This window comes from Aphelocoma coerulescens, chromosome 5, assembly GCF_041296385.1.
Source record: "Aphelocoma coerulescens isolate FSJ_1873_10779 chromosome 5, UR_Acoe_1.0, whole genome shotgun sequence".
NCBI lineage: Eukaryota > Metazoa > Chordata > Aves > Passeriformes > Corvidae > Aphelocoma > Aphelocoma coerulescens.
In genome coordinates, this window is record NC_091019.1 from 39,725,161 (window position 1) to 39,750,187 (window position 25,027).

Consider the following 25,027-nt stretch of genomic DNA (forward strand, 5'->3'; position numbering starts at 1 on the left):
AAGTTGTTAATATGTATCGATTAAAAAGAAAAAAAAAAAAAAAGAAAAAAAAAACAAAAACAAACCCAAACAAACAAACAAAACAAAAAACAACAACAACAACAAAAAAAAAACCAACCAAATCCACATCCCAAAACCCCTAAAGTATGAAAAGATATTGGTAATGGAGTAAAATCACACAACCTCTTATTTTACAATTATCATGCAAATCAGACAACATAAGCTAATGGTTACTGGATGGCTCAGAGAATTGGCAATGCCCTGGCATTTCTGTCTTTGATCACTGGTTTGAGTTCAATCTAGTATTGGCTCAAAAGAGGTTGCTTTGGTGGTTTCAGGCAAATGCATGGTTGTTCACATAATAAAATGATGACAGCTACTTGGCAAAGAGATTTGAAAGAGGAGGCTAAGGCTTTGTCTGAACAGTAAAGTTGGGCTACTTATGAGAGTTTAGTTCAAGTGATAATATTGTCTGGATCTACCCATACTTGTATACCTATTTTTTGTATGAGTAGGGATTTAACCACTACGGTTATAAGATACTTTTGTGCTCATATAAGAATGTCTACTTTAGAAGCTGTGCCAATAGAATTTTACTGGTAAAAGCCCCAGCTTAGCCATCAAGAGTGCAAATATTGAGAGAGGATTAGAGTAATAAATTAATTTCAACACTCTTAAGGCTATGAATACATGAATAAGTCTGCTTGAAACAAATTAAACCAGGAGTATGTGAACCAAGATTTTAAATATGTGTGATAGGAGAGCTATTAAGCATGCAGAATATTGCAGCATTTATAATACTAGTCCTGCATCCTCTGCAGTACCTTGCCTTTTCACTCTGTTGTCTCCTTCCCAGAATTAATATCTTCATATGCTGTCTGCTATAAGAGTGGAAGAGCTGGAAGGCAGTCTCCTTCCTTCTGTCCAAAAGCTGCCTGAGCCTCCTCAAAAGCAAAAACGTGTAGCAGATCTACAGTAAATGTGGAAACAGTGGGTCTGTGAGATGCAGAAGGCACTGGGTGGATGCAAGGGCTTGTGCAAGAGCAAAGCCCTGAAGCTTTTAAAGGAAGGGCAGGGAGGGCCCTCTGCCCCAGGAACTGGAGCCCAGCCACAAGATGCTTCCAGGGACAAACAAGGTCAGTTTTGACTGGAAGGTTGGGAAACAAGGCACAGAAGAAATTGTATTTCTAGTACAGTTGCTGAGAACTCTGTCCTCTTGATTGAAAGAGTAAATTATCTTATGTAACCATACTTTTTATTCATATAGCACTGTGAAGGATTTTACTGCTATCACCAATCACTGACAGACAAGTCTCTTTGTGTGTGCATTCATTACTACCTCGAGCTCTACATTTTGCACAGGGATAGGAGATGCATAGGTGAAGTTTAATCTAACATACCATGAAACTATATTCTGCTTTGTCACAGTACTTTGTTAGTAATGTGCTGAGAGATTTGTGCTAAACAAGGCTGGAAACCTATGGATCTGCCAGGACTAACTAGTGCCTGTCATTAGGACTTCAAGGGCTGTGCATTTATTGGGCAGTCAGCCTATGGACACTGTGACCTTTGAGGCAACTGTGGTTGTAGTTACAGGGAGTCTGTGTATTTACAGGTACTTCAAATGTGTGACAAAGATATTTTTTTGTAAATGGATTGTAATTCACACTTTATGGACACAGTATACCCTTTGTCTCCCACAGAACATCTCATATAAGGGTCTTTGGATGCATCTAAGTTAACTGGAAAGGTGAGAATATATCACTTAGTATGCCTGCCTTTTTATTGGCTTTGGGTTCAAGGTTACTGCTCTCTGTGCCCGAGTCATTCATTTACTTTCTTTGTCAGTTTGCCATCTACAAATGTAGCTAAATATAGAAACATGAGAAGCTGACTGAGAATATTGTACATTCCTGCATATTTTTGAATATTGCATTTTCCACGTGTCAGTAATCCACAAGAAGACTGGGATATGTTAGGTTAATATCTGTCTGTGTAGGTGCTCTTGTACTGAGACTGATTTTTTATTAATGGGAGCTAGTTTAGAGCAAGCCAGTTCATGCATTCAAACCTATGCTACCCCAGCTGTGAAGCTCAAGCAGTTGAATCCTTTCTCACAGGCAAGAGGCTAATAGTTATAAATTGTCAGAATATGTGAAAATATTGTGCATGTCAGTTGTTGCAAAAAGGGGAACAGGTATACTGGATACCCGGCAGTTTTGCTTTGTGGTCTTCCCAATTTCTATGTACGCATTCAGCCTCCTCATCCTAAAACTTTCTCTGAATTTCCTGAAATGTTGTGATCTTGAAAAGCAACAGTCTATGGAATTTTTCCTTCCTGTTTTACTGAGTTCTGAGAACGAGAAGGGCTATTTCAGCTTTAAATAAATACTTCCTGATGACTCTTTGCTTCAGTAGGAACTCTTCCAACTTTAATGTTAGTGTATACGCATATACATACATCTGCATTTTTTAGCCAAGAGAGGCTGTTTTCAGACCACAATGAATATGAAGAGGCCATTATCAGAGTCAAAGCAGTTAACCTTAAACTGGCCCATTTTCCAGATGGAACTTGATGTGCAAAACTTCCCATTAGGATAAAGGCGAAGTCAAGTTCAACCCAGGAACATAAAAAGTGCTCCTTATTAAGATCTCATTTCCCTAAGAAAGACTACAGTAATTATGTTTTACTAGTAGGTCTCATTTTGCCTATTAGAGGTTTTCCAGTCTGGAGCTGTGAGCCAAATGCCTACTCTAACTTTTCATCACTTAGTGCCATGCATATTCTTGATTGTACTTCCTTTTGGCAGATGACAGAGTAAAGCCTGTGGATACATACATTTTACGTGAGCATGTGGTTTTTAAATCACCTTAATTATTGTTTTTATTAAGATTCCTATTCATAACATATGCAGGGATCAGCTGTGGTGAGCACAGAGATACAATGCCATGAGCAAAAGTGGCAAGCTTAGAAATCCCAGCAGTGCCTAATTACTCTCTGAAGACCTTAAATCTTATTTCAGAAGAAATCAGGAAGCCTGAAACACCTAGAAACCCTTAGGGATTCATGCTTGCAAACATAATTCACTTTTGAGAAATACAGTTAAGCACTCTGATGCGTGACTTCTGGCAAACTCAGCTACAGTAGCAGAATGCCCTCAGCCTCCTTCCTGCCCTTTCCCAGATGTCAGAGCCAGCAGAATGAAGCATCACAGCTCTAATTCACAATTGGACAAATTAACTTAAACATTAAGATAAAAACTGTGCTTAGATTCTTCTGAGTGTCAACCAGAAGAGTCGAAATATTCTATTTTTGCTCTGCTATAAGGCCAGTAACAAACAGCTGGAGGCTGAGACAGTAACATCTTAAACTGCTGCAGCTGTTTACTTGGTAAATGTGAGCCATGTCCCTCAAGTCAATTTTTGTTTTTTTTAAGAATGTGTCAGTTAAGTTTCCATGTATTAAATTCAGTGACCTAACTGCTCAAATAGCTCATGTTTTTATATGCCTAAGTCAACAGAAGAACCAGAACATCTACTTGCTTTTCAAAGGGTAGTTATTAGGACTCTGAAAAAACAGTCCCCATTAAAAGTGTCAGAGGTCATTACCAGTAAGTCACTCTTCATTTTGGAAGTTATACAGAAAACTATTTAAGTTATAGTTGGCAAATGTATCATAAATTTATATTGAAAAATAGTTTGTCTTGATAGAAATACTTCAACAGAATCTGCCAATTTTTGTCAAATTTTGGCAGCACACACATGCTTACAGATTTCGGCATTTGCCTTAAAGGCACATTTTCATCATGCCTGTTTTCCTTGTAGCTCTCCTGGTTGGCACCCTGCCTGGCAGACTTCTGCAGCGTGAGGCCTCAGGTTCTCCAGACTCACAGAAGAGATAGAATTCCCTCAGTTTAGGGCCTTAGTGCTTGCATGCCCAAGCAAAACACTTCATTTCATGGAACCTTTCAAAAGAGCAAGTTTTCAGTCTGAAACTGAAGTAGACTTTTATTAAATTCTTATTTGTGAACAGCTGATGTTCAAGTTTGTAGATGTGCTTAGGCAGCAAAATAGTTTATGCTTCTTTTCATGTGTGCTTCCTGTTCTTCACCAAAATAAAACAATGATCCACCAAGAAGCACAGACAAATATTAGCTCACCCAGTAGACTCCAATTTCAGCATTGACTCATTCCAGTTGCTAGAAACAAGGTAATCAAAAAACAAGGTGAAATTGCATCCCATTCACATGCAAATTTGTCACCACTGGAAAGTGCCTGGTCTACTAAGACAGTTCCTCTGGTTTACGTTTGATTTGGTTGAGTTCTTTCCCATCTGGCTCATGGCATGGGAAAACCCCGGGAATACTAGATTTTAGTTCAGATGCCACAGGTCTGGTGAGGCAGAAGGTGGCCAATACAGTGCGTGCCTGCTTTCCTTTGTTGAATACATTATGGCCTATTTTTCTAGGGAAAAAAAATAGTTTCTACATGAAAGTAGCAAGTTTAGCTAAGTTTGGGATGTTACATAACTACAGGTACTAGTCTCTAGAGTATGTGCATGAAGTAGAGCTTTTCCAGGATGCCAATATTTTGCTAGACTAGCTGAATAATACTGCACCATAATCCATAACTACCCAACTCTGATCTTTTGCCCAGTCTTATGGACTGAAGTAGTATATGAGGGTTAACCTACCTAGTGATTAATTCTTAAAATGTGCCTAGTAGGTTTTTTCCTTTTTCCCCAGTTTGAAAGGATGCCAAGTATCTGTATCAGCTTGTTAACATTTTCCCCATCACCTCTACAACTTCAATGTCCAGGATAAATTCAGGATAAATGCAGAAAGAGGTGTTGGTTTACCCAATAATGTAAAACAAATAATCTCTCAAATAAAAAAGACTGTTATTAACACAAAATACAGATAGCTATTGCCTTGACATGAGAACAGGATGTACTGCTTTCACCTGGGGAGGTGAATCTCTAGGAAGGCTTTTCAGGAGTGAGGTCTAGAAGAGTAAGAAAAGGGAGGATGAAAAACAGGGAAGGTAGAATATCCAACTGGTTTTGCAGAGATCCTGCTAAGATGAGAATGAGGAGGACTGATATATATCTGAGACAATGGGAAAGAAAGGCATACTGACAGGAATTCCCTTCCCTCCTGTGATGTGAAGATGTGGATGGATGGATGGATGGATGGATGGATGGATGGATGGATGGATGGATGGATGGATGGATGGTCACACATGGCTGAGCAGCTGCATGACACTTGAGCTGTACAAATTGCACAAGTGCATGCTTTTGCTCGCTTTGTTTTAGTTAAACTACCTGGACAAGACACTGCATAAACTAAGTGTATCTGAATGACTAAGGATTGTAGAAGTGAAAATGGCAACTTAACATAAACCAGAAGTTCTGACTTCCAAGTATATGTTGGATACTTCTCTGCATTTCACAGCTAAGTTTTGACACAACACGTCTTCAGGTGTATGATAACCTGTGCACACGTGCTTGATATGCATAGGATATGGTGTTGCACAGCAGGAAAGGAAATACCATCAACAGATCCTCAGGTCAACACTTATATGCAGCATAATCACTTGGTTTTACTCCCATGATGCATGTGCAGGAACTGTTGGCCTAATGGAAAATGGTAAAGGCCATGGAAATATTACCACAGAATAGCTTACCATTCTCTTTTCCCAAGTAAAAAAAGCAAAGGAAAATTATACAGGACAACACAACCCCAGATTTGCTTCAGCACATTTTGATGCTGGTGTGTCTGGAAGAGCAAGTTTCCATTTAGGCTAAGAGTTAGGAATCAGTGAATTCATCTGGCTGTCTGAAATGCAAACAGTTCAAATTTCACAGTGCAACATTTTTGAACAGCAGCAGGGAAAATTTTAATGTTTTATATTGGCTAATGGCAGATCATTATTTGAAAAGCAATGAATAAGTTTCTTAAAGTGATGAAGCAAGCTTCAGTGCTCAAAAACCCCCACAAAAACAAAACAAGCATGGAGAGGAAAGGAAGTGAAATATTCCCCTAGTAATAAGAGTTCCTTGGAAATCATGTTAAGTAGCTAGTCAGAAAGTTTCTCAGGATAGAAATTCATTTATACTTTTGCCTTTGCTCTGTTGGCAAACAGTTTATCAAAAGTGCTCCATGACAAAAAGGTTTATTAACATAGCCCTGTGCTTAGCAAACCCATGTACATGCTGAGGATTTTGATGGAAGAAATCAGCAGACACTGGGGTTTAGCTAAAGTACTCAGTCGTCTTCTTCCTTCACTAAAAGTTGCACTCCTTTTATTTTTGTCACCCAGCTTCTTAAGAGATGCTGTTGCAAGTTGCAGTGGTTTGCTATCTCTCTTAATCTGTACACTACTGTCCATGCTTAAGAACAGAGTGCCAGTATGCTATTTGGTATTTCTGAGAATTCATCTGTGTTGCTAAAAACTACCTTTGCTCAAGAGCTGGTACACTAATTGTAAATGAAACCAAGTCACTAATAAAATCCCAACTCACCTGAATTTGTCAGTAGGAAAGCAGAGCTCTAAATCTGTTACTGATTGGGAATGACACAACAAAATTAAGGCACTTTTGTGAGTCCTGGCTCCTTATGAGCAGTCATGATATCAGCATCTGAACCAAGTCTATACAACTCTGGTAATTTTCCTAATTTCCTTTAAGAAAAATTAGTTTATTTGACTTGACCCCTGGAGAGCTCATAGAATGGAATATATATAATCTTTATATATATGTTGAGTCCACCAGTGCACCTGTAAGTGGACTTACTTTTAAATATACACAAGTACATACATTTTACTGATAGAAAATTTGATAATCAGCCCAAGTCTAATTTTATGTTTACTTTACAGTCAACTGATGATTAAGCTTAAGGCTGAAAGAAAAATAAACAATGGCCAATCATTAGCCAATTTTCAGTCTTATAGGAACTTCCTGACAGAAAATATAGACATGGCAGAAAATACAGCATGGCAGAATAATCAACACATTCAAACTTGCCCAACAAGAGCTGCTTCAGAAGATGTCACAAGGCCAGGATTATCACAGACCTTCTTTAAAAACTGAAGTAGAAAAGGATTTCTTTTTTTGGCCGTGGGAGTAGGGAAAGAAGGTAGGGAGGAAGGAGAAGATATTTATAAATAATTTTTCACAATACTTTTAAATTTTCTAAAATATTTTTTTTTTCTTAAAAAAATTTTCTTAATTTCCTCCACAGTACATACTATCCAGCAGAGGTGCAAAATACCTAGGAAAAATTCTTCTGACTTTCGTCATGTTATGTATCTGGGAAAAGTCTTCTCAGGACAAAACTCTTCTACGATGAAAGAATGGATTTATCTACTGAAGAGCTCATGATTCTAACAAAAAGCCAAGATTTGAGCAGTGGAGGTTTATCATATGTGGCTATTAGCTCTTATCTTTGCATACTTCTGCTTGCCATCCAATGTATTTTTACATTTTTAACCTCAGTCTTCAATACCTATACATGAACTGGTTTTTGCCAAGATAGACCATGGGGTAGAATAAATTTCAGCTTTTCTCCAAGTTACTCTGTCATGTGTTTTTATAGTGCAGCCTGAACATCTCTCACTGCTAAAACTAAATGGCTTAGTGTTGGCAGTCTATGTATTTGCTAGAAATGACGATTAGTATCTTCAAAGTTTTCAGGGGAAGAAGAGCAAGAAAGATCTGCAGTACCTTTTCAGTTCAGTGGAACTCAGTGGAAAAGCAGAAGCAGCACATTTCTCGAAAAGCTAAACTCCCTTCAATGCATCCTCAACTTCCCAACTCCCTCAGTATGCTTCAAAACTGACTGAACTTCTGATACAAAATCAGTCCAATTAGGTTCTTATAAAATATGTGTGATAGGTACAGAGGTTATCCAGCAGCATTTTCCCACCTACCTCCACACTGTCTTCTAAATGATGAATTATTTTATTCCATGTACTTCTGATGCCACTCCAGGAATACTTTAAACAAAAAGTTTAATCAATGAACCTGTTTTAACAAGACTTTTATTGAAAACATACACAAAGTCAACACTATTTAGCTTCTGAATGTACATATTAAAGAATATTCATATTAGAGAAGAATATTTTAAGAAAAGGGGAAATACAACTGACATTCTGCAGTATATATTTTACTAAGGCATTTAGGCTTAAGAGCAAGTTTACTGTGTGTATGCGTATCTACATGCACAACCACACAAATACAGGTTATCTGATTTGAAACTGTACAATTCTATGCAAATAATTCTTTTTTGCCTTTCCTATTTTTAGAACACTAAATAAAGCTTTTATCCAAATGGTAGAAGTTGTTCACAGAACAGCAGTTATAATCTACTCTTCAAGAGTTTGCTTACAATTACAATACTAACAATGCACAAAAAACCCCCAAGATCTTCACGGGAAAGTTCTCTCTTACCAAAATGAGGCTCAAGTAAGAAAAGCACTAGTTTGCAAAGGCACCGTGGAGACAGGTTTTAATACATTAAATACAACATGAATCATTCACAATAACAAGTTTAGTGTTTCTGGGAACTTTTGTAAATACAACACAGTTGGTCACACAAAAATGTTTCTGTTGATTTGTCTTGGCAACTCAGATATATCAACAGTGTAACAGCATAACAGCTTTGTTCCCATCTGACAGAAAATAATGGCAGTTCTGCAAGGCAAACGTTAAACCTGACCGTATGTATTTATTAATTCCACAGTGTTTTGACAGATTATAGGGGATGCAACTTAAAGGATGCTGACACGCTCACTGAGGGCTTTCATTTCTGTTTCTTCTAGCCTGGTGTTTTCATTACGGTTAGCACTTGGGCTGATGAGGTGTGCTGGATACTGCAATCCATGTTCTTCTGAATACTGTTCCCACCGGGAGTCATCACTTTCATGGGTGATGTAACGTTCCCCCATTTTACATTCCAGTTCCCTCAAATCTAACCAGGTTTGGTAGTCCTGAAAAAGAATAAAAGTATTACTTTTAGATTTCCTAAAATAAATTATATTCCCTTCTGCTTCAGTAATATGCAAAGTGCTATTAACTCAGCTATCTAGGGGTCATCTCTATTGCTCTAGAATGGAAAAAATCTTATAATACATAAACATGAAATCTGCCTAAAGATATAAATCTCATCTCTAGAGGATTTTTTGATAACTTAATTTTATTAAACTCTGTCACAAGTATAGTATTGAGATATTACAGGTTGTTTCGCAAAATGCACAGATATGTATAGATTGCCATATTGTCTAACTGAGGCATGGTGGTAAAGCAATTCCTCACACTAGTCACAAGACGAATAAGGAAGAAGAAACATCTTTAAATCATACATGTACATTCTAGTGATCTGTATCAGATAGTCAAGGCAGTTGAGTCTGCATCTCAGTAGATGTAGAATATAAATTCAGCTTGGGCTAGAAAAAACTCCATTTCCAAACTTGGGCAGTTACTGGTGTGCTCAAAGAAACGTATACATCTAAACATTAAGGTAGTTTGGAACTCCCTGTTGACAGTCAAATGTAAGGCTGAAGTGAGTTAGAGTCTCATGCTTTTTACACCATCATGCTCTGCAGCCTCCCATCTGGCAAAAGTATACAAGTTTAATAATTTCTTTTCTTATTCCCACCCAAAGCACACATGAAGCTGCAGTAATAGAGCCAATCCTAGCCCCATCCAGACTAATCTCTCCTCATGATCCTGTATCCAGTTTTTTCTCCATCTTGTCTCAGCCTAAGACACAATCCTGACCACCCAGCCAAAGCACCAGAAAGCCCAAACACTATAAATGCATAAAGCTTTCATCTTTAGTATCTCATATGCTTTGGCCCATTTCCTACAGTCATCCTCTCAGAGAACACCACTAAGTCCCACTGCCCTGTAACCCTGCCCTGTAAGGAAAAATAACCATTGTTATCTTTCCTTAGCCTGCAACGTAGGACTCTTCTAGACAAGAGGACTCATCCCATCCTTGGTCCTAGAGCTGCTGCTGAACTGCCTCATCTTAGCTCACCTCCATTCACTATTGCACAAGCAATAAATGTGGATGCAGAGGAGAAGGACACATGAGACAACCAGCATCCTTGCTGCAGACCTTAACCCAGACACTTCTGGTTCCCAAAGACTCAGGCAACTACATTCTGGAATGGTTGCCAGGGAGCAGAAGAGCAGTCTTGGAGGAAAAAACTAGTGAGGGACAGGAAATCTGAGATGAAGAAAGCAAGCTCCAGGTAAATGTCCCTGAGAAAGGTGGGGTGCAGCATGGGAAGTTACAGCCCTTTTGCTCCTATACCAGAAGGTCACCATACACTTTGAGAAACAGTATCAGCTATAAGATACCAGAGTAGGATCAGTTTTCTGGTTTGATAAAGATTCCTTTGGGATTGGGGATTATGTATCTGATCTACACCATGCCCGTGCCATGATTACATTCTTAGATGCAAACAAAGATCGCTTGGGAGATCTCACAGGCTGATGTATCTGTCTGGCCTCAGCCTATCCTCATCCTCAGGGAGGGACACAATGCCCTGGTCTGGGCTGTCCCCAGGCTTCCCTGCTCCTTAGGGATGGTAGGACAGGCCCCAGCTCCTCACTGCACTATCTTAGGCCTTGAATTTGCAGTGATTTGGCTGCTGCCAGGAAAAAAAAAAAATTACCATATGTTGAGCACGAGACAGAGGCTGCTAGCATCTTAGAAATTCCTTACATCTCAGTTTTTAGTTGAAGAATTCAGTTGAATGTAGCTAATGTATTTTCCTGGAAAGCATACAATTTCACTAGTTTTTGTGATGACTGTTTTTGTGATGACTGTCGAATAATTTTAATAAGAAGTGAATCAGAGTAAACTCCAGGCAGTGAAATAATGTAAGTCAAATGACTACAGGAGGTTTTTTTATATACATAATTTTCTCAGTAGACAAATATGATAAAATATTTTTGTAGTGTATTTTGAAAGCATGAGACTGTCTAGTATTGGAATCCAGTATTTCAGAAATTAATGAGAAACTATAGGTAAATTGGTGAATGAGCATGAGGTTCTAAGGATCTGAAAACATCTTCAGGTTTTTAGATTTTCTTAGATCCTGCTGTGCTTAAAGATGAAGATTTGTTATATATTTAGAGTCTAAATGCATAAGTAAAACCATGAAATTTGTAGAAATACCTGTAACCATGGGTGGCTTAACGTTTTATCCACACTGTAGCGCTTTCTCATTTTCACTTGCAACAAATTATTTATGAGATCAATAGCTGAAAAAAAATAATATTGGAAAATGTTAGTTTAAATGTATTTGTTTCAACTAGGACATGCAAAGAGAGAGCTACACAGACATCATAGTTGTAATAAGTAGGCAGTAAACAAGATATATGTATATTATTTCTTTGAGACTTTCAGTATCACTTTTAGCTGACAGCAGCACCTTCCCAGTCACTGAGTGGAGAAATGAGGTTTTGTAAATCACCAAGTCTTGCACCAAGTCTGAGCATTGCTTCTACATGCTAGTCAACAGACTACAGTTTCAGAAACTTCTTTTACAAATTTCATCATTTCTATGGTTTTGGAGTCATTGGTTCACTGAGGTTCACAGAATCACAGAATGGTTTAGGTTGGAAAGGTCCTTAAAGATCCAACTCTCCTACCATGGGCAGAGACACCTTCTACTAGACCCAATTGCTCAAAGCCCTGTCCAACTTGAACACTTCCACAGATGGGGCATCCACAACTTCTCTGAGCAACCTGTCCCACTGTATCTTAGAGTCAAGAATTTCTTCCTAATAAGCAACCTCTTCCTAATAACCAACCTAAACCTATCCTCTTTCAGTTTAAAGGAATTAGCCCTTGTCCTATCGCTACACGTAAAAGGTCTCTCCAGCTCTCTTGTAGCCTCCTTTAGGTAGCTCAAGGTGCTATATGGTCTCCCTGGAAACTTCTCTTCTCCAGGCTGAACAAACCCAACTCTCACCATGCAGGTATGTGTGCTGTGGTTCCTGAAGGGATTAGGCCCATGAGCCAATGAACAGTACATGGAACTGCAATGAACGACCCATTTGGAAAAATCTCTGGAATGAGACTGGTGAGCTTTGAATGCAATTACAAAAAACATTAAAAAAAAAAAAAAAAAAAAGAGGTTATCATGAAAGGTTAAATCCTATTAGGTGGTGCTAAATGTTCAGCATGTGTGCTGGTAGAAAGTTACTGTTATTACAGAACAACTGACAAGCCACAGGGAATGATAATATTCCAGCAATTTCTCCATTTCATCACATTATCCCTTGGCATGTCCAAAGCATGCTGGTTGACATCTTTATTTCTCTGTTCATATCATGGTGACAGGGAAAAATGGTCTTTAAAGTAACACAGACACATGGCACCACTGAGGGGCATTGGGTCTGAAACATGTCAGATGGGTATTGTCGCCAGCTGGGTATTGAAGGAGCTGAATAATCTTCTTTTCTGTTTTAAGATTACAAGATGGGACAGAATTCTTTGAACCAATTACCTCTGGGATTGTATTTCGTACAACAATATGGAAAAGCTTTTCTTTATTAAGAGACTTCCTCTCTGCAGGCTCAATTTGCCGTCTTGGACTTTATGTGTGTTTCTGCCACAGAGAAGAGCACAATGAAAACAATGTCCAGGAAAATGGAATGCACACAGCAGTCTATCTGAATTTATGCAGTTAGTTTGACAGACAAACCTATTCTTAGCAATAGGAGACTATCACTAAAGCAACCCTGACTTCCTGGTGATGAAAACTGTCTTGGAAATCAAAGCAATTGTGGGAATGAGAGAAAACAAATCTAAGGACTTTTGACAAAGAAAGCATTGCCAGAGGCTCAGAGCCACTTTTCCTGGAACAGATGGTCCTAATTTTACTTTTCTGTTGTGGACAAACAGATTCTTATCTACTGTCTCTTTTAGCATCAAGTACAGTTATGGTAAATTTTCTAACTCATGTTTATTGTGTTCCCTCTCAAAATGCTGGTGAAATGGATATGGGATAAGAAAGTCAGTGGATATCCAATAGGACCATTACTGACAGATGATATAATTCTTAAAACTCATTTGATTTCCAAAACAGTGCTGTTAATCTTCTTCTTTATTGGTAAGAGACATTCTCAACTTCCAAGCTATGGGGAAGAGATTGGAAAGTCAGTCATACATGACCGTTTTGATATCAAAAAGTAGTGACATTGGTTTTATCTGATGTTTTGAAGAGGAAAACATAGTCCCTTACCCACTACAGTATATCTGGGTATCACCTAACATCAGCATCTTCTGCAACTGTCAACTTACCCTAAATTCAGCAGAATTACAGTATGACTTCAGTATGTCTTTTGATATATAAGCCAGTGCTGAATGTGAATTTAGTAGGGCTACCACTTCTTTATTATTTTCAGTGGTATTTGGGTGTATATGATCTTCAGAGTTCATTTTTCAATCATTTACTATGAATCTCAGTAGAGTGAGTTTGGAATATAGGTCAAGAACTTGATGACAGGGTTGATTGTCCTGGTAACTGCTGCGAAGTAGGTGCACATATCCCAGCCTCGGTAACTGTCAAGTACCTACTGAATGTTCTTCCTGCCACTGAGGATTGATAATGTCTCTATTACGTTTCTTCTCTGCAACCCACTGGAAGCAGATACAACTGTGAGCCTTACAAGTGATGAAATTATATTTAGCTATTCAACCTCCCTCAAGTTACAACAGGATGAGGACCTCTTTGCCCCTTTTTTCCACTTCAGGACTAGGATGTATTACATGTAATAACATATTTCTTTGTATTCTTGGGGGAAATTGCCAATGGCTTGTTGAACAGACCAGAAAGGAACTGGTCTACAAAAAATCACTAGAGAAGGTGCACAAAAAAGGACAGGGAAGAAAACTGATGAGAGTGAGAAGGCAGCTTCACTGGATGGTTAGAATTGTCAGTATCGAGCAATCGAGAACAGTTTACATAGATAGTCTCTTTGTTTCACCACTGGAATATTGCTGTCTCTGTAACCAGTTTTGCTGTTTGTTTTTAGTTTTTTATCTAGAGTTCTTTTTGCCTGGAAACTTTTGCCTATCACTTGCCTCTCAAGAAATAAGCACAAATAAATATATAAGCAGAAGTGCAACATGACTACTAAAAGTACACATGAAGTAGAAACTCAAACTATCTGATACAATTTCATTTGCTTTATTACTCAAAGTTTTAAAACTTAGGTAAAGAAAGAAAACATGAGTTTCAACAGCGAAGAGGTCTTTGCTACTTTTTACCAGGAAATCATGCAATTCAAGAAATGCCACTTCTTGAATTTGTAAGAGTTCTGTCTGCGTAAAGTAAAGAAGAAGCTAGGAACTTTAACAATGACATTGTGAGTGCTGGAATAAAAATACTTAAAAGACATGTGGGAAGTTCCTGGTTTTTCTCTCTGTTTAAACTTACAAAACCCCCATCCTGTTCTGACAGTGTCCTGACAGCCACTATCTTACAAAGCTTAGTCTGGCTTCAGTTCACATAAAATTGATGGACAGTAAGATGCATGTTGACTCAATTTCTGAATTAAAAAAAAAATAAAAATCATATAATTGTTTGATGATTAAGTTTTGAGTTGTACTGCTTAAAAACACTGAACATAAAGTTTGGAAAGCATTAACATTTATTTTAGACATACAATTTTGGGGGACTAAATTTGGGCATCATCTGTTACAAAATTAAATACTCTGTCTAGGAAGATAAAGCAGTTTTGAGGAGAGGGTAGTAACTACATAGAATTTTAAGTATTTTTATGCATTTTGACAGATTTGGGTTTTTTAATCAGGTTTTAAAGTAATCCTTGTCAGACATTTTAGGAGCTTTATAAAATTTTATAGAAATTAAAATTTTATAGAAAATATTCCCCTGTAAAATCAATCATTAAATAAATTCAGAGCATTAAGAAAGATCACCAATGGTCTGCACACCATCTATGGGAATGTAACAGGTTATCACCAAGAAGGCCAACTAAGTGAAAGTTCTGAGAGGATTATGGAACTGCTTTTTCTAACACTTTTATGGGCTCCTGTTTACCTTTCATGATTTAAAGATACTGTAAGCAGTCAGCTGAGGGCTTATAAAGTTCCAGGAGCTGGAGACCTTGTTAAAGGGAATAAACTAACCAGGTACTCCAGTAGAATGAGTACCAGCCTTTTAGATAGGTGATCATTCAGCAGAATGCCCAACAGAAAGATTCAAGTCCAAACTTTAGAAAGCTCTGTATCCCTCTGATTTTAGGAAAGATGGCGCTCTAGCTTCAATACACTGGAAAGAACCTTCACAGTCAGGAGGTTCATGATTCTAAACTGCTTATGCAAGTTTATTAATATGGCAAATAACTGTAGTACAGACAAAGTCACAATTTTCACTCTAAGCATCAAATTACCACAATAATTACTTTTCATAGGAATGACTGCTTTAACTCAATTAGTATGTGACCCACACATAAATGCAAAAGTTTACAAAGTATCTGAAAACCCTATTACAAACATATTCATTTAGTCCTTCCCTACAGACTTAAAATTTTAATGTAAGTTATAAACAAGAAATCACCTTAAGGATATCAAAAATAGCAATCCTAAATTAATGATACATTTTTAATTGGTTCAGAATTTTTAAAGTACACCTAGAATATTACCTACTCTTACTGCCATCATTTGTAAAACTTTAAGCTGCTGCCACTAACACAGGAGGCCCAGGACTTCCTAAGCCCTGGATTTCTTCTAATAGGTTTTTTGACTAGAGGTACTGTATTTTCATACACACAAATCCCTTTCCTGCTGTTGGTCAATACAGCTTTGTTGATAAATGCTCTAGTGTACATGCAGTTATTTTAGCATAAAACAATCTTCAGCTGTCTGAGATTTACAGGGGCATGGATTCAGCTGTACTCTCAAAAGAAGTCCTTGGCCATTCTAAGCTGTATCCCTACACCTACTAATTTATCCTAGCAAATGTGTAAGTAGAGGCAAGACCTTCGTGTCGACAGCTAGCTAAACGTTTACAGAAGCAGAGAGCATCTTTGAGCTGTAACATGCATTGACCTCCTCGTACTCAATGCTCACTCATTCATGCAACTTTCTGATTAATGTGTCAAGCACTCAGAGTTTCTACTCACATTATGTTGTAACAAGTATAAATAAATACTGGCTCAAAGGCAGCCATGGTATTTATTTATGACTACAAAACATTGTAACAGGGACACCATGGTCAAATTTAATGCATGATAAGAATTGCATTGTTTCTTCCCAAATTATTTTAATAGTATTAAGTAAATGTGAAGCACCTAATCAGTGATGTGCACATCACACAGCCCATCAGGCTAGTAGTAATAGCTGTGCTGGTGGTAGCTGAAAAAAAAAAGAATTATGAATACAATGTTTTATGAAAATACCACAGCAGAATGAAACACACCATGCATAATCCAAAGCTTGACATAGCACAGTTTAGGACCATACAGTTCAAAAGAATAGGCACCACAGTGAAGACATACTACATAAAATATACTAACAGGTAGAGAGACAAAATTCATCATCGAGTTCTATCTTTATATTTCACAGTATTTCCTTCTTGTAACATGTAGCTAAATCAAAATAAATCTTTAGAGATTATGCAAATTTGGTAGACTGGAAGCTCAAAGTTGGAAACAACAGTAAAGCTGTTGAAAACAGATTCCATGTTTGAGAGATGTGAAATTTAAAGCTACAAAATAGATAAGATCTCTGTAAGTAGATTCCTCTATATCAATATCTAGCAAAACACCACAATGAAGACTAATTTAAATTCAAATTGTCATACAGCAATTCAGTGAATTTGGAAACAGTCTGGCTTGACAAACATTGAAGACAGAGCAAACTGGGCAATGGAATGCTGAATGGCTGTGACAAAACCTGGTTTTCTAAAACATACCCAAAGTACCACAAAAACTACCTATCTCCAGTAAAGTGTTAAAATTCTATTCAGACATCCAAAAACAGACTCAGGTTTTGAGATGCGTTCTTTCAAAATAGTGAAGTTACTGGAAAAAGATGGAAAAATGCAACCACCTAGGTAAAAATCAGAATTCCTTATGGAGAAATCTGAGACCTACAAAACTGAAAGGTCATAGTTTTCATAATTTACATTTTAATGTGGAAAAGGAAGGACAAAGCATTACACAAAAAAGCAAAATTTCTCATCAGGAAGAGTTGATGAAATCAATCCAGGAGTTATGACATCAGGAGAAGACTCAGTCAGTGACTAGACCATATAAATGATTGGCAGAGAAGACAACTGTTGATGGTGACTTAAAAATATTAGGCACTTAAAAAATATTATCCTCAAATATATTCTGTCTTTTTTCTTGTCTTGTGACTGCAGAATTTTAAGAATTGCTAGAAAATGCTACAGAAAAAGTAACTACCAAGAAAGTAAACTAACACAGACCACAATACTGCACAATATGACATGCTTTTCCTCCAAAATACAACTTACCTCCATGTACTTTTCCTCTGAATCTGTTAGACTTTAAGTATGTTATTTATACTACCATGCAGTTTAAACTGTTATGGGTCATGTGTTTTTTATGAATCTATCACCTCATCAGTGCAATTTACAATTTTAAAAAGCCAATTTTGCCTAAATGCCAGTAATTGACTAAGTAACATATAATGGGAATATTTAGGCTACTTTACCACTGTTGCTACCTTTCCAGACACGTTGTTTACATATGGTCAGTCTCATCTTTTTTTCTTTTAAAGTTTTGCTACCCTCGACCTTCCAGCTCACAAATCAGCATGTTATGTTTAGCAAGCATCAGGAAAAGCATGTAGTGTGCATTAAAACCAAAGTGGTGGTAAACACAGCATCATTCACTCTAATTTCTGCACTATCTATTAAATTCAAACAAATACATGTTTTTTCCTGATTACAATAAAAACAGAAGATGGCAATAACTAAGTTTAGCTATAAAACTTTTTACATAAGCAATGGTCTGAAGAGAGGACTGAAATAGCTACAGCTGCAAGAAGTTTTAGCCATTTGGCTCTCTGAGTCAAAATAATCATGGACAAGACACAAAAGGTTAAATTGCTCCTTAGCAGCAATTCCTTCCTTAGCACTTTGCAACAGGCCATGCAGAAGATCCTTCATAAAACCTTTAAAATAATGTGTGCTTCTCGCCTAAATAATTCCATCATTTGCAGCATTAATTAACATGACACTGTTCAGAATTGTAATCCAGATTAGATGTGTTAGGACAGCAGATACAGGCTTGCATTTTAGTCATGCTACATTGTCAGAGGTAACAGAACCTGGATGGAGCCAGCAGGTCCACAGGGCCAGCTCCTGCTCTCTCGCAAGTAGTGCAGGAGAGTGGAGCAGGACATGAGAAAAACATTCCTTTATTTTCCCTAAGTAATATGGAATTTGAGTTCAAATTTGAGGTCTAAAAATCAGCCTTATCACCTAATACTTGGACAGAGATCCAGAGTTCAACACCCTGTGTTAGACATAATGGAATCTCTTCAGATATTTTCTAGGTTTTCATTTAGCACAACAGAGTGGTTCATCAGCTAGCAACTCAAAATATGCAATAAAATCACAATGTATAAGCAGATTTTAATTTAGTCATTTGTTAAATGCTTTTCCCTCCCTTCTGCATGCTCGCAGCCTGGTATCCCTCAACTCTTAATGAAGGCTGTGATTCTACAAATGGAGAGATAACACCCAAGTAGGTGAGTTTTCTGTAGGTGCTCTACTGAATCTTCACCTCTGAGTGCAAAAATTGATCTTCTGTCTACCACAGTAGAAACTTGTGGGAGACAATTTCTTGCAGCTTCCCCTGTGTTGATTGCTGTTTGCTTATCTCTAGCGACAGATAAAGCATTGTTGCCAACAGATTCTGTCAGCTTACATATCAAAGTGTGTGGAGGTTCAGGAGAACTTCAGTGTGTAATTGTGCAGATTTATAGCTTTTTTTTTTTCTCCAACAGATTTCAAACTTCATCTGCCACTGAGATAAAATAACAAACAATGCTCTCAGAGCATTTTCAGAAGAGAATCTCACACGGCTGTAATATATATTACAGTAAGCATTAGGCGCACTGCTCTAGACTATGCTTAACAGGTATGTTAAACATATCACCTGAAAGTCAGATAAACTGTACTATAAATACCAGAAATTGTAAATGCTAGTATTGTAATTCACTTTGGCATATATTACAATTCAGAAAAGGATATAAGAATCTGATGCTTATAAGGTTTCTTTGCTTTAAGACTTATGAAGTAATCCTGCAAATATTCTGGACTAAAAAAAAAAATCCCAAAGAAAAATCAAGTTGCCTGAAAATGTTATGTACATGAAAATGTTGGTGAAACCAGAAGTGCCAATTTTGTTAAATGCCTTATTCAGTTGTGTTTAGAGACATCTCTAATAGAAGTAATTTACCTTCTTTAAAGATGTTCCTAGTGAACTAGTCACAACGTTCTTTTGTCTTTTATCAAAAGTCTTTAATGCCATTGACCAGAACTTGAGTTTCAAAGGTCTCACAGTTATTGCTAAGCCTCTTCCCCCTGCATAAAAGAAGTCTTGTATGACATCTCACACTGTTCCTGAAATCTCATCTATGGAATTCTTCACTTTTATCTTCTCCACACAAAGATATCAGAGTACACCATCCTATTGAAACCAAACTCAATTACTGGAACAAGTAGAATAAGAAACAGACTGCAGATGCAATAGAGCTGAATGATGAGGTACATAAATATACACAAGACCAATCCAGCAGCTGAAGCTCCCCACAGGTTCTATAGCAATCTCATCTGTAGGTGGTTATGTGCCTCCTTCAACACCTCCTGGAGAGATCCCATGCTAGAAGATTATACCATATGCAGTCTATACATGCTCTGTAGGAAATGCCTAAAGCAGCTGATAGCAAAAACCAGACACATTACATTACTTGGAATTTAAAAAAAAAAAAAATTTTTAATGTTATCATGTACAGGAACAAAATATAAAAGCAAAATACATCTACTCTTTTCAGCATTTATTTAAGAAGCCCCACAAACAGGTATTACCTTCAAGAGAAATTTCCTTCCATGGATTAGGTGGATACATGAAAGCAGCATTCTGGATTTGGTCATGTATGTCTTCATCTTCATTGAATGGAAAAGTACCACTGAGGCTTACATAAATGATGACACCCACTGACCACATATCCAGAGATCTGTTATAGCCTTTGTTTCTCAGAACCTCTGGAGCAAGGTAGGCTGGTGTTCCTACAACTGAACGCCTAAATGATTTCTCTCCAATGATTCGGGCAAAGCCAAAATCACAAAGTTTTACCTGTTTAAAGAAAAATGCTGTAGTAAGACATACATTATTTTTATTACCAAATACATACTTGAGGAACTTTTATCATCAATTAGTTGCAAGATGGATCTCTACTGTTCCTTCAAGGATACTTTTTTTAAACTCCTCTTTGAGAGGAATACTCTTATTCCACTGAAACAGTAGACCAGATTACCAGCCCATAGCATCTCTTCTATTCCTTAATTCCACAAATAAAACACAGTTTTGGACAGGCTTAACAGCTCATATTCCTGATGGAAGTAGTAATATATAGTAATACTTATTCATTCATAGCATAAGAACACAAAAAAGAGAAAAATTTTTTTACCTATGGCTTTTTCCTAAAACAAGCAACTTGACAGAATTTATTTCTTAAACTTCCATTTTTATTTCATTGTGGACCCAGTTATACTCTTCCTCTCTGCAAACTTCCTTGTCTGAGTTCTACAAAGTAACAGATTTAGCTGCTTGAAAATTCTCACTTACAACAACTCAGTATAGATCCTCCCCTTCCAATTATTGATATTATTTAAAAATTATCAGTATTGCCCTCATTTTGGATATGGGGCAATTTAGGGAGATTATAGATGAACTCTGAAGACTGAAGGAAAGAGAAGCTGACAAAAATACCTTTTAATGAGAAATACAAGACAGAAAGTATATTTAAATATCCTGTGATCTGCCTGGCATTTAAATTCATAAAATTAAAGAAGAAGCTCTGGTTCTTCACGACCCCTACCCAAACTTTCAGAAAAATAACTTTCTTTCTGGAGAAAATTAGAAATGATCATAACAAGCAGCTATGTCACACTTGAAAATCTAGTTCAGTATTTTAGACAAATGACAAGAATCAAGGATTTTTGAACATGACTTCTTTATAAAGTGGTTTGAATAAATGATCAGCTTTTTCGTATCTAAAGGTTCTATGCAGACAGGCTACTAGTAATTTTATTTATACATAAAATAAACATTGCTAACACTTATTACTTATAACAGTTTATCTTAAGGAAGGGCATTTTCTACTTGCCTGTGGGAAAGGATCAGCTGATGCCAATAACACATTTTCTGGTTTGAGGTCACAATGAACAATATTTTTGAAATGAAGATGTCTTAAAGCAACAAGGATCTGTGAATAAAAAAAATCAAATTATGGTTATTTTATATTGTTTGCACAGTATCAGTGACCAGAGAAGCAAGGACTGGTGTGAAGAAAAACAATCCAACAAGAATGTACCTTTTACAAGAATGTCAACAATAAAAAAGAAAAACCCAACAAAAACCAAAATGCTGTGTGCCTTGAGTTTTCTTGATGTTTCACTGCATCAAATATGATTTTTCCCTCTCCAAGAGTTTACATTCTAAAAGTTTTTTAAAAACTGGGTTCTAAGTATTTGTTTACTTTTTTGTATGTGAAATCTTCAAACGTAGTAACATTTGCAGAATGACCTTTCATATATAAATTCAACTAAATTCACAGAAATATTATATGATCCAATTGAAGTGTTTTCTTGACAAGAGAAAGAATGGAGAGTCTTGTATGTACTTCTGTTCTGTTATATACACATGAATATAGCAACAGTATAACAGATATCCATCCTTTTTTGTGTAGCTTTAACTCAATTCCTTTTGTTTGGTCAGGGGCAGAATATGCCACTGTAATAGAGCAGTGGATGGTGAGTAGGCAGAATGAACCTGTGGACAGAAGAAATCAAATTCTAAAGCTGGTGGCAGTTTTGCCATTAAAACCTGGAAACTAGGAAACCTGTTAAATTCTACCCCAAATAATAAATTTATAATAATAAACACCACAATAGTGTTCCTGCATCTTTCTTTTATCCTGACTGCTGTAATGTGGGGTTCTCTGACTGTGAGGTGGCTCACTACTGATGTGTCTATCTAAATTTAAACCAGTATTTCAGGCAGCCAAAGAAGCAGTATGATAATATTGCAGGAATATAACAACAAGAAGCTCAAATAAACCCCAGAGCAAATTGTTAACAGAAGTCATAGTGGAAGCCAGACTCAGTCACAAGTAGCACTGAGATCCAATCTCAGCACAGAAAATAGGTGTAACAGGGCATAGTATGAACTGCAGTGGTTTGATAAGGAGCAGTTCAAGAGGCTCAAATTTCTTTTTGTAGTTCAACAGTTTGCTTTTAGTGCTTTTCTTTCTTGTGCTTAATTCTTCAATCGTATGAGAAACTGTACCTTGATGTCCCCTCCATCCAGCAGCCAAATGCTCTACATGTGTCTAGGTTTCAGTCCTCTTAATGGTTTACTATCTATCAGATAATGTACAGTAATGTAAAGAAACCTGTTTTACCACCCCTGTTTTACTCAGACTTTCATAAGCCAGACAGGTAAATTATGTCAAAAGGAAAACATAAGAAACAGTGATAATAATTGACCTCAAATCTCCTTCTAGGTCTGTAAATAATTTCTTACCTGAGTAATTAAAAACTTAGTTATTCTCTCTGGCAGTCTGCCCTTTTCACTTGACAAGATCATCTCCAGCATGTCTCCATGGAGTTTTTCCATAACTACAAAGACTCTTTCTGGTGTCTCAAACATACACTCCAGATTTACAACCCCAGGATGATGGAGATTCTATTAAAGATAAATACAGCACTGGATTTCTCAATATGATCAGTAGCTTTTATCATTACATATCCACACTTCAGACTCCCACCCAAACCAGACAATGTTTCAGTATTTCATTATTTAAACTGTGTGCCTAACCTGTAGGCAACAGGGACAAAATTTCCAAAAGCAGTACGGGAGAATATATGAATGTCAAGTTAGTTTAACATACATTTTCCTTATTGTGCCTGGTGCTTAGAACTGCAGAAATTGTAACTCCTAGCGTGACATTGCCGATACATTTGTTCTTGGCTGTTTATGGAGAATAAGCAGCAAACATACTAGTATTTTTGCAAAATCATTAGTGATAATAAATTGAAATAATTATATTATTATCTGGTATTTACAGAAATAAATAATGGAGCTAATACATGAAAAAAGAACAGAAAAATACCTGTAAAATGGCAACTTCATTACGAAGTTGACTTTCCTGTTTAGTTGGAAATCTTAGTTTATCAATTATTTTAATAGCAACATCTCTTCCAGTTTTGCGATGTTTTCCTGCATTAATAAAACAAAAGCTCTCTATCAATTAACATGATTAATTATGAAAAATGTTCCCCTTTCATGGGTTGACAAGTGGCCATAACCAAGTAGTTCTCAGAGCTGGCTTGCAGATACAACATTAAAAATTTTCTGTCATTTCTTTTCTTTCCTCCCTTTGACAACAGAACTTTTCTTACTATCTCCTGACAAAGCCATTTAAATATGTAAGAAAAAAAAGGTATGAGAAAGTCAGCTCTACATTTCAACAGTATAGATTCAAAGTTAATTTTCTCATACATATATATATATATGTGTGTATATATATATATATATACACACACACACTAACTGCAGCTGCATTCTGTGCAACTGGCTGGTTGTAGGCTTAATCTTTCACTGGTAGGTCCAGACTAGCAAATAATGAAATGTGTGATAGCCTTTAGGCATGTTAGTGCACGTCCCAGCTTTATCAGAGAGTCAGAGATACACCTCAGTGAGAAATTTGTTGCTAGTTCTCACTTCACACTGTCTCAAACAACAGCTGTAACTAAATACATCCCCAAAAAACTGCTGAAAAAGGGAGAAAAGAGAGAGGAAAATCAATACGAAAATAAAAAGAGAAACAATGCTAACAAGCTACTGAAAAAACAATAAAAAAATGCCTCACTGGAATATGTAAAGAAACACAGAAGAATTTTTTTTTTTTTCATCCATTACAGTTCTCAAGAAGAACAGCTTTCTTCACTTCAGGGCTTGCTTTATTAGAACTTACAGAGAATATGAAGCTATTGATATACACTGACCCACTACTGGACAGAAAGCTTCAATCTACAAAATTACTTCACCAACACAAAACATAAATACATACTTTGTTGAATGTATGCTTCTTAAATGGAAAAACAGCTAATTTCTGCAACAAAACATTTCAGAGTCCAAATACTTCCCCCATTCAAGAAAATTTTTATCTCAAGCACAACTGTACAACACCCCAAGCCTTACCTCCATAAACAATACCAAACTGTCCTGATCCCAATACTTCATCGGGGAAGATCTGGTATACAGTGCTAATATCCTGTTTATATAAATATAACAGATATTAAGCCCTAAGAATATGCAAAGAAAATTTGTATTTCATTTGCTTTTTCTAGTGGGAAGTAGCATACTTTTAGTACAGTACCTTTTAAAATATATTATCTGCCAAAAAATTCAGGTGTGTTTTCTTACAAGTCATATTAACTGTAATTGCTGTAAAAGCTGATGAATCTTCAGTGGGTTCACTGAGAGGGGTAAAATATTCCATTTGTGCCAGAGAGGCAGTCTCACGTCTCACTATTTCTCAGTGTTGTAACACAGGCTAAAGCACAAGCTGTTAGCAGATTCATTTGGGAGACTCAAATAAAGATCAAATCTTGCACCTCAGTTTTATTTTCCTGATATTAACCAGCAGCATATACAACAAAGAGTAAAAGAATGCCTAATTCATAAAGGCTATCTTACTTTTTGTTAGGAAACAAACAGACA

General features: G+C 36.8%; 1 protein-coding gene and 1 long non-coding RNA gene across 3 annotated transcripts in view; one reads left to right on the forward strand and one right to left on the reverse strand.

The window, feature by feature from the left end:
• The window catches only part of LOC138111626 (uncharacterized), a 30,540-nt gene extending 22,596 nt beyond the window's left edge, over positions 1-7,944 (forward strand). The window contains exons 2-3 of the long non-coding RNA XR_011151403.1: positions 857-1,136; positions 7,242-7,944. This is a non-coding gene — a long non-coding RNA (uncharacterized lncRNA). The remainder of the gene's footprint in view (positions 1-856; positions 1,137-7,241) is intronic.
• A 23-nt stretch (positions 7,945-7,967) lies between these two features.
• PRKD1 (protein kinase D1) overlaps positions 7,968-25,027 on the reverse strand; it is a 121,068-nt gene continuing 104,008 nt past the window's right edge. Inside the window, exons 13-19 of one of the 2 annotated variants that reach the window (XM_069017728.1) lie at positions 24,506-24,578; positions 23,415-23,521; positions 22,826-22,987; positions 21,408-21,506; positions 20,107-20,374; positions 11,190-11,275; positions 7,968-8,988 (exon numbers count right to left, since the gene is read on the reverse strand). In XM_069017728.1, coding sequence (XP_068873829.1) covers positions 8,770-8,988; positions 11,190-11,275; positions 20,107-20,374; positions 21,408-21,506; positions 22,826-22,987; positions 23,415-23,521; positions 24,506-24,578 — 1,014 coding nt within the window. In that variant the 3' untranslated portion in view covers positions 7,968-8,769. The remainder of the gene's footprint in view (positions 8,989-11,189; positions 11,276-20,106; positions 20,375-21,407; positions 21,507-22,825; positions 22,988-23,414; positions 23,522-24,505; positions 24,579-25,027) is intronic. The other variant, XM_069017729.1, reaches the window with a different exon arrangement.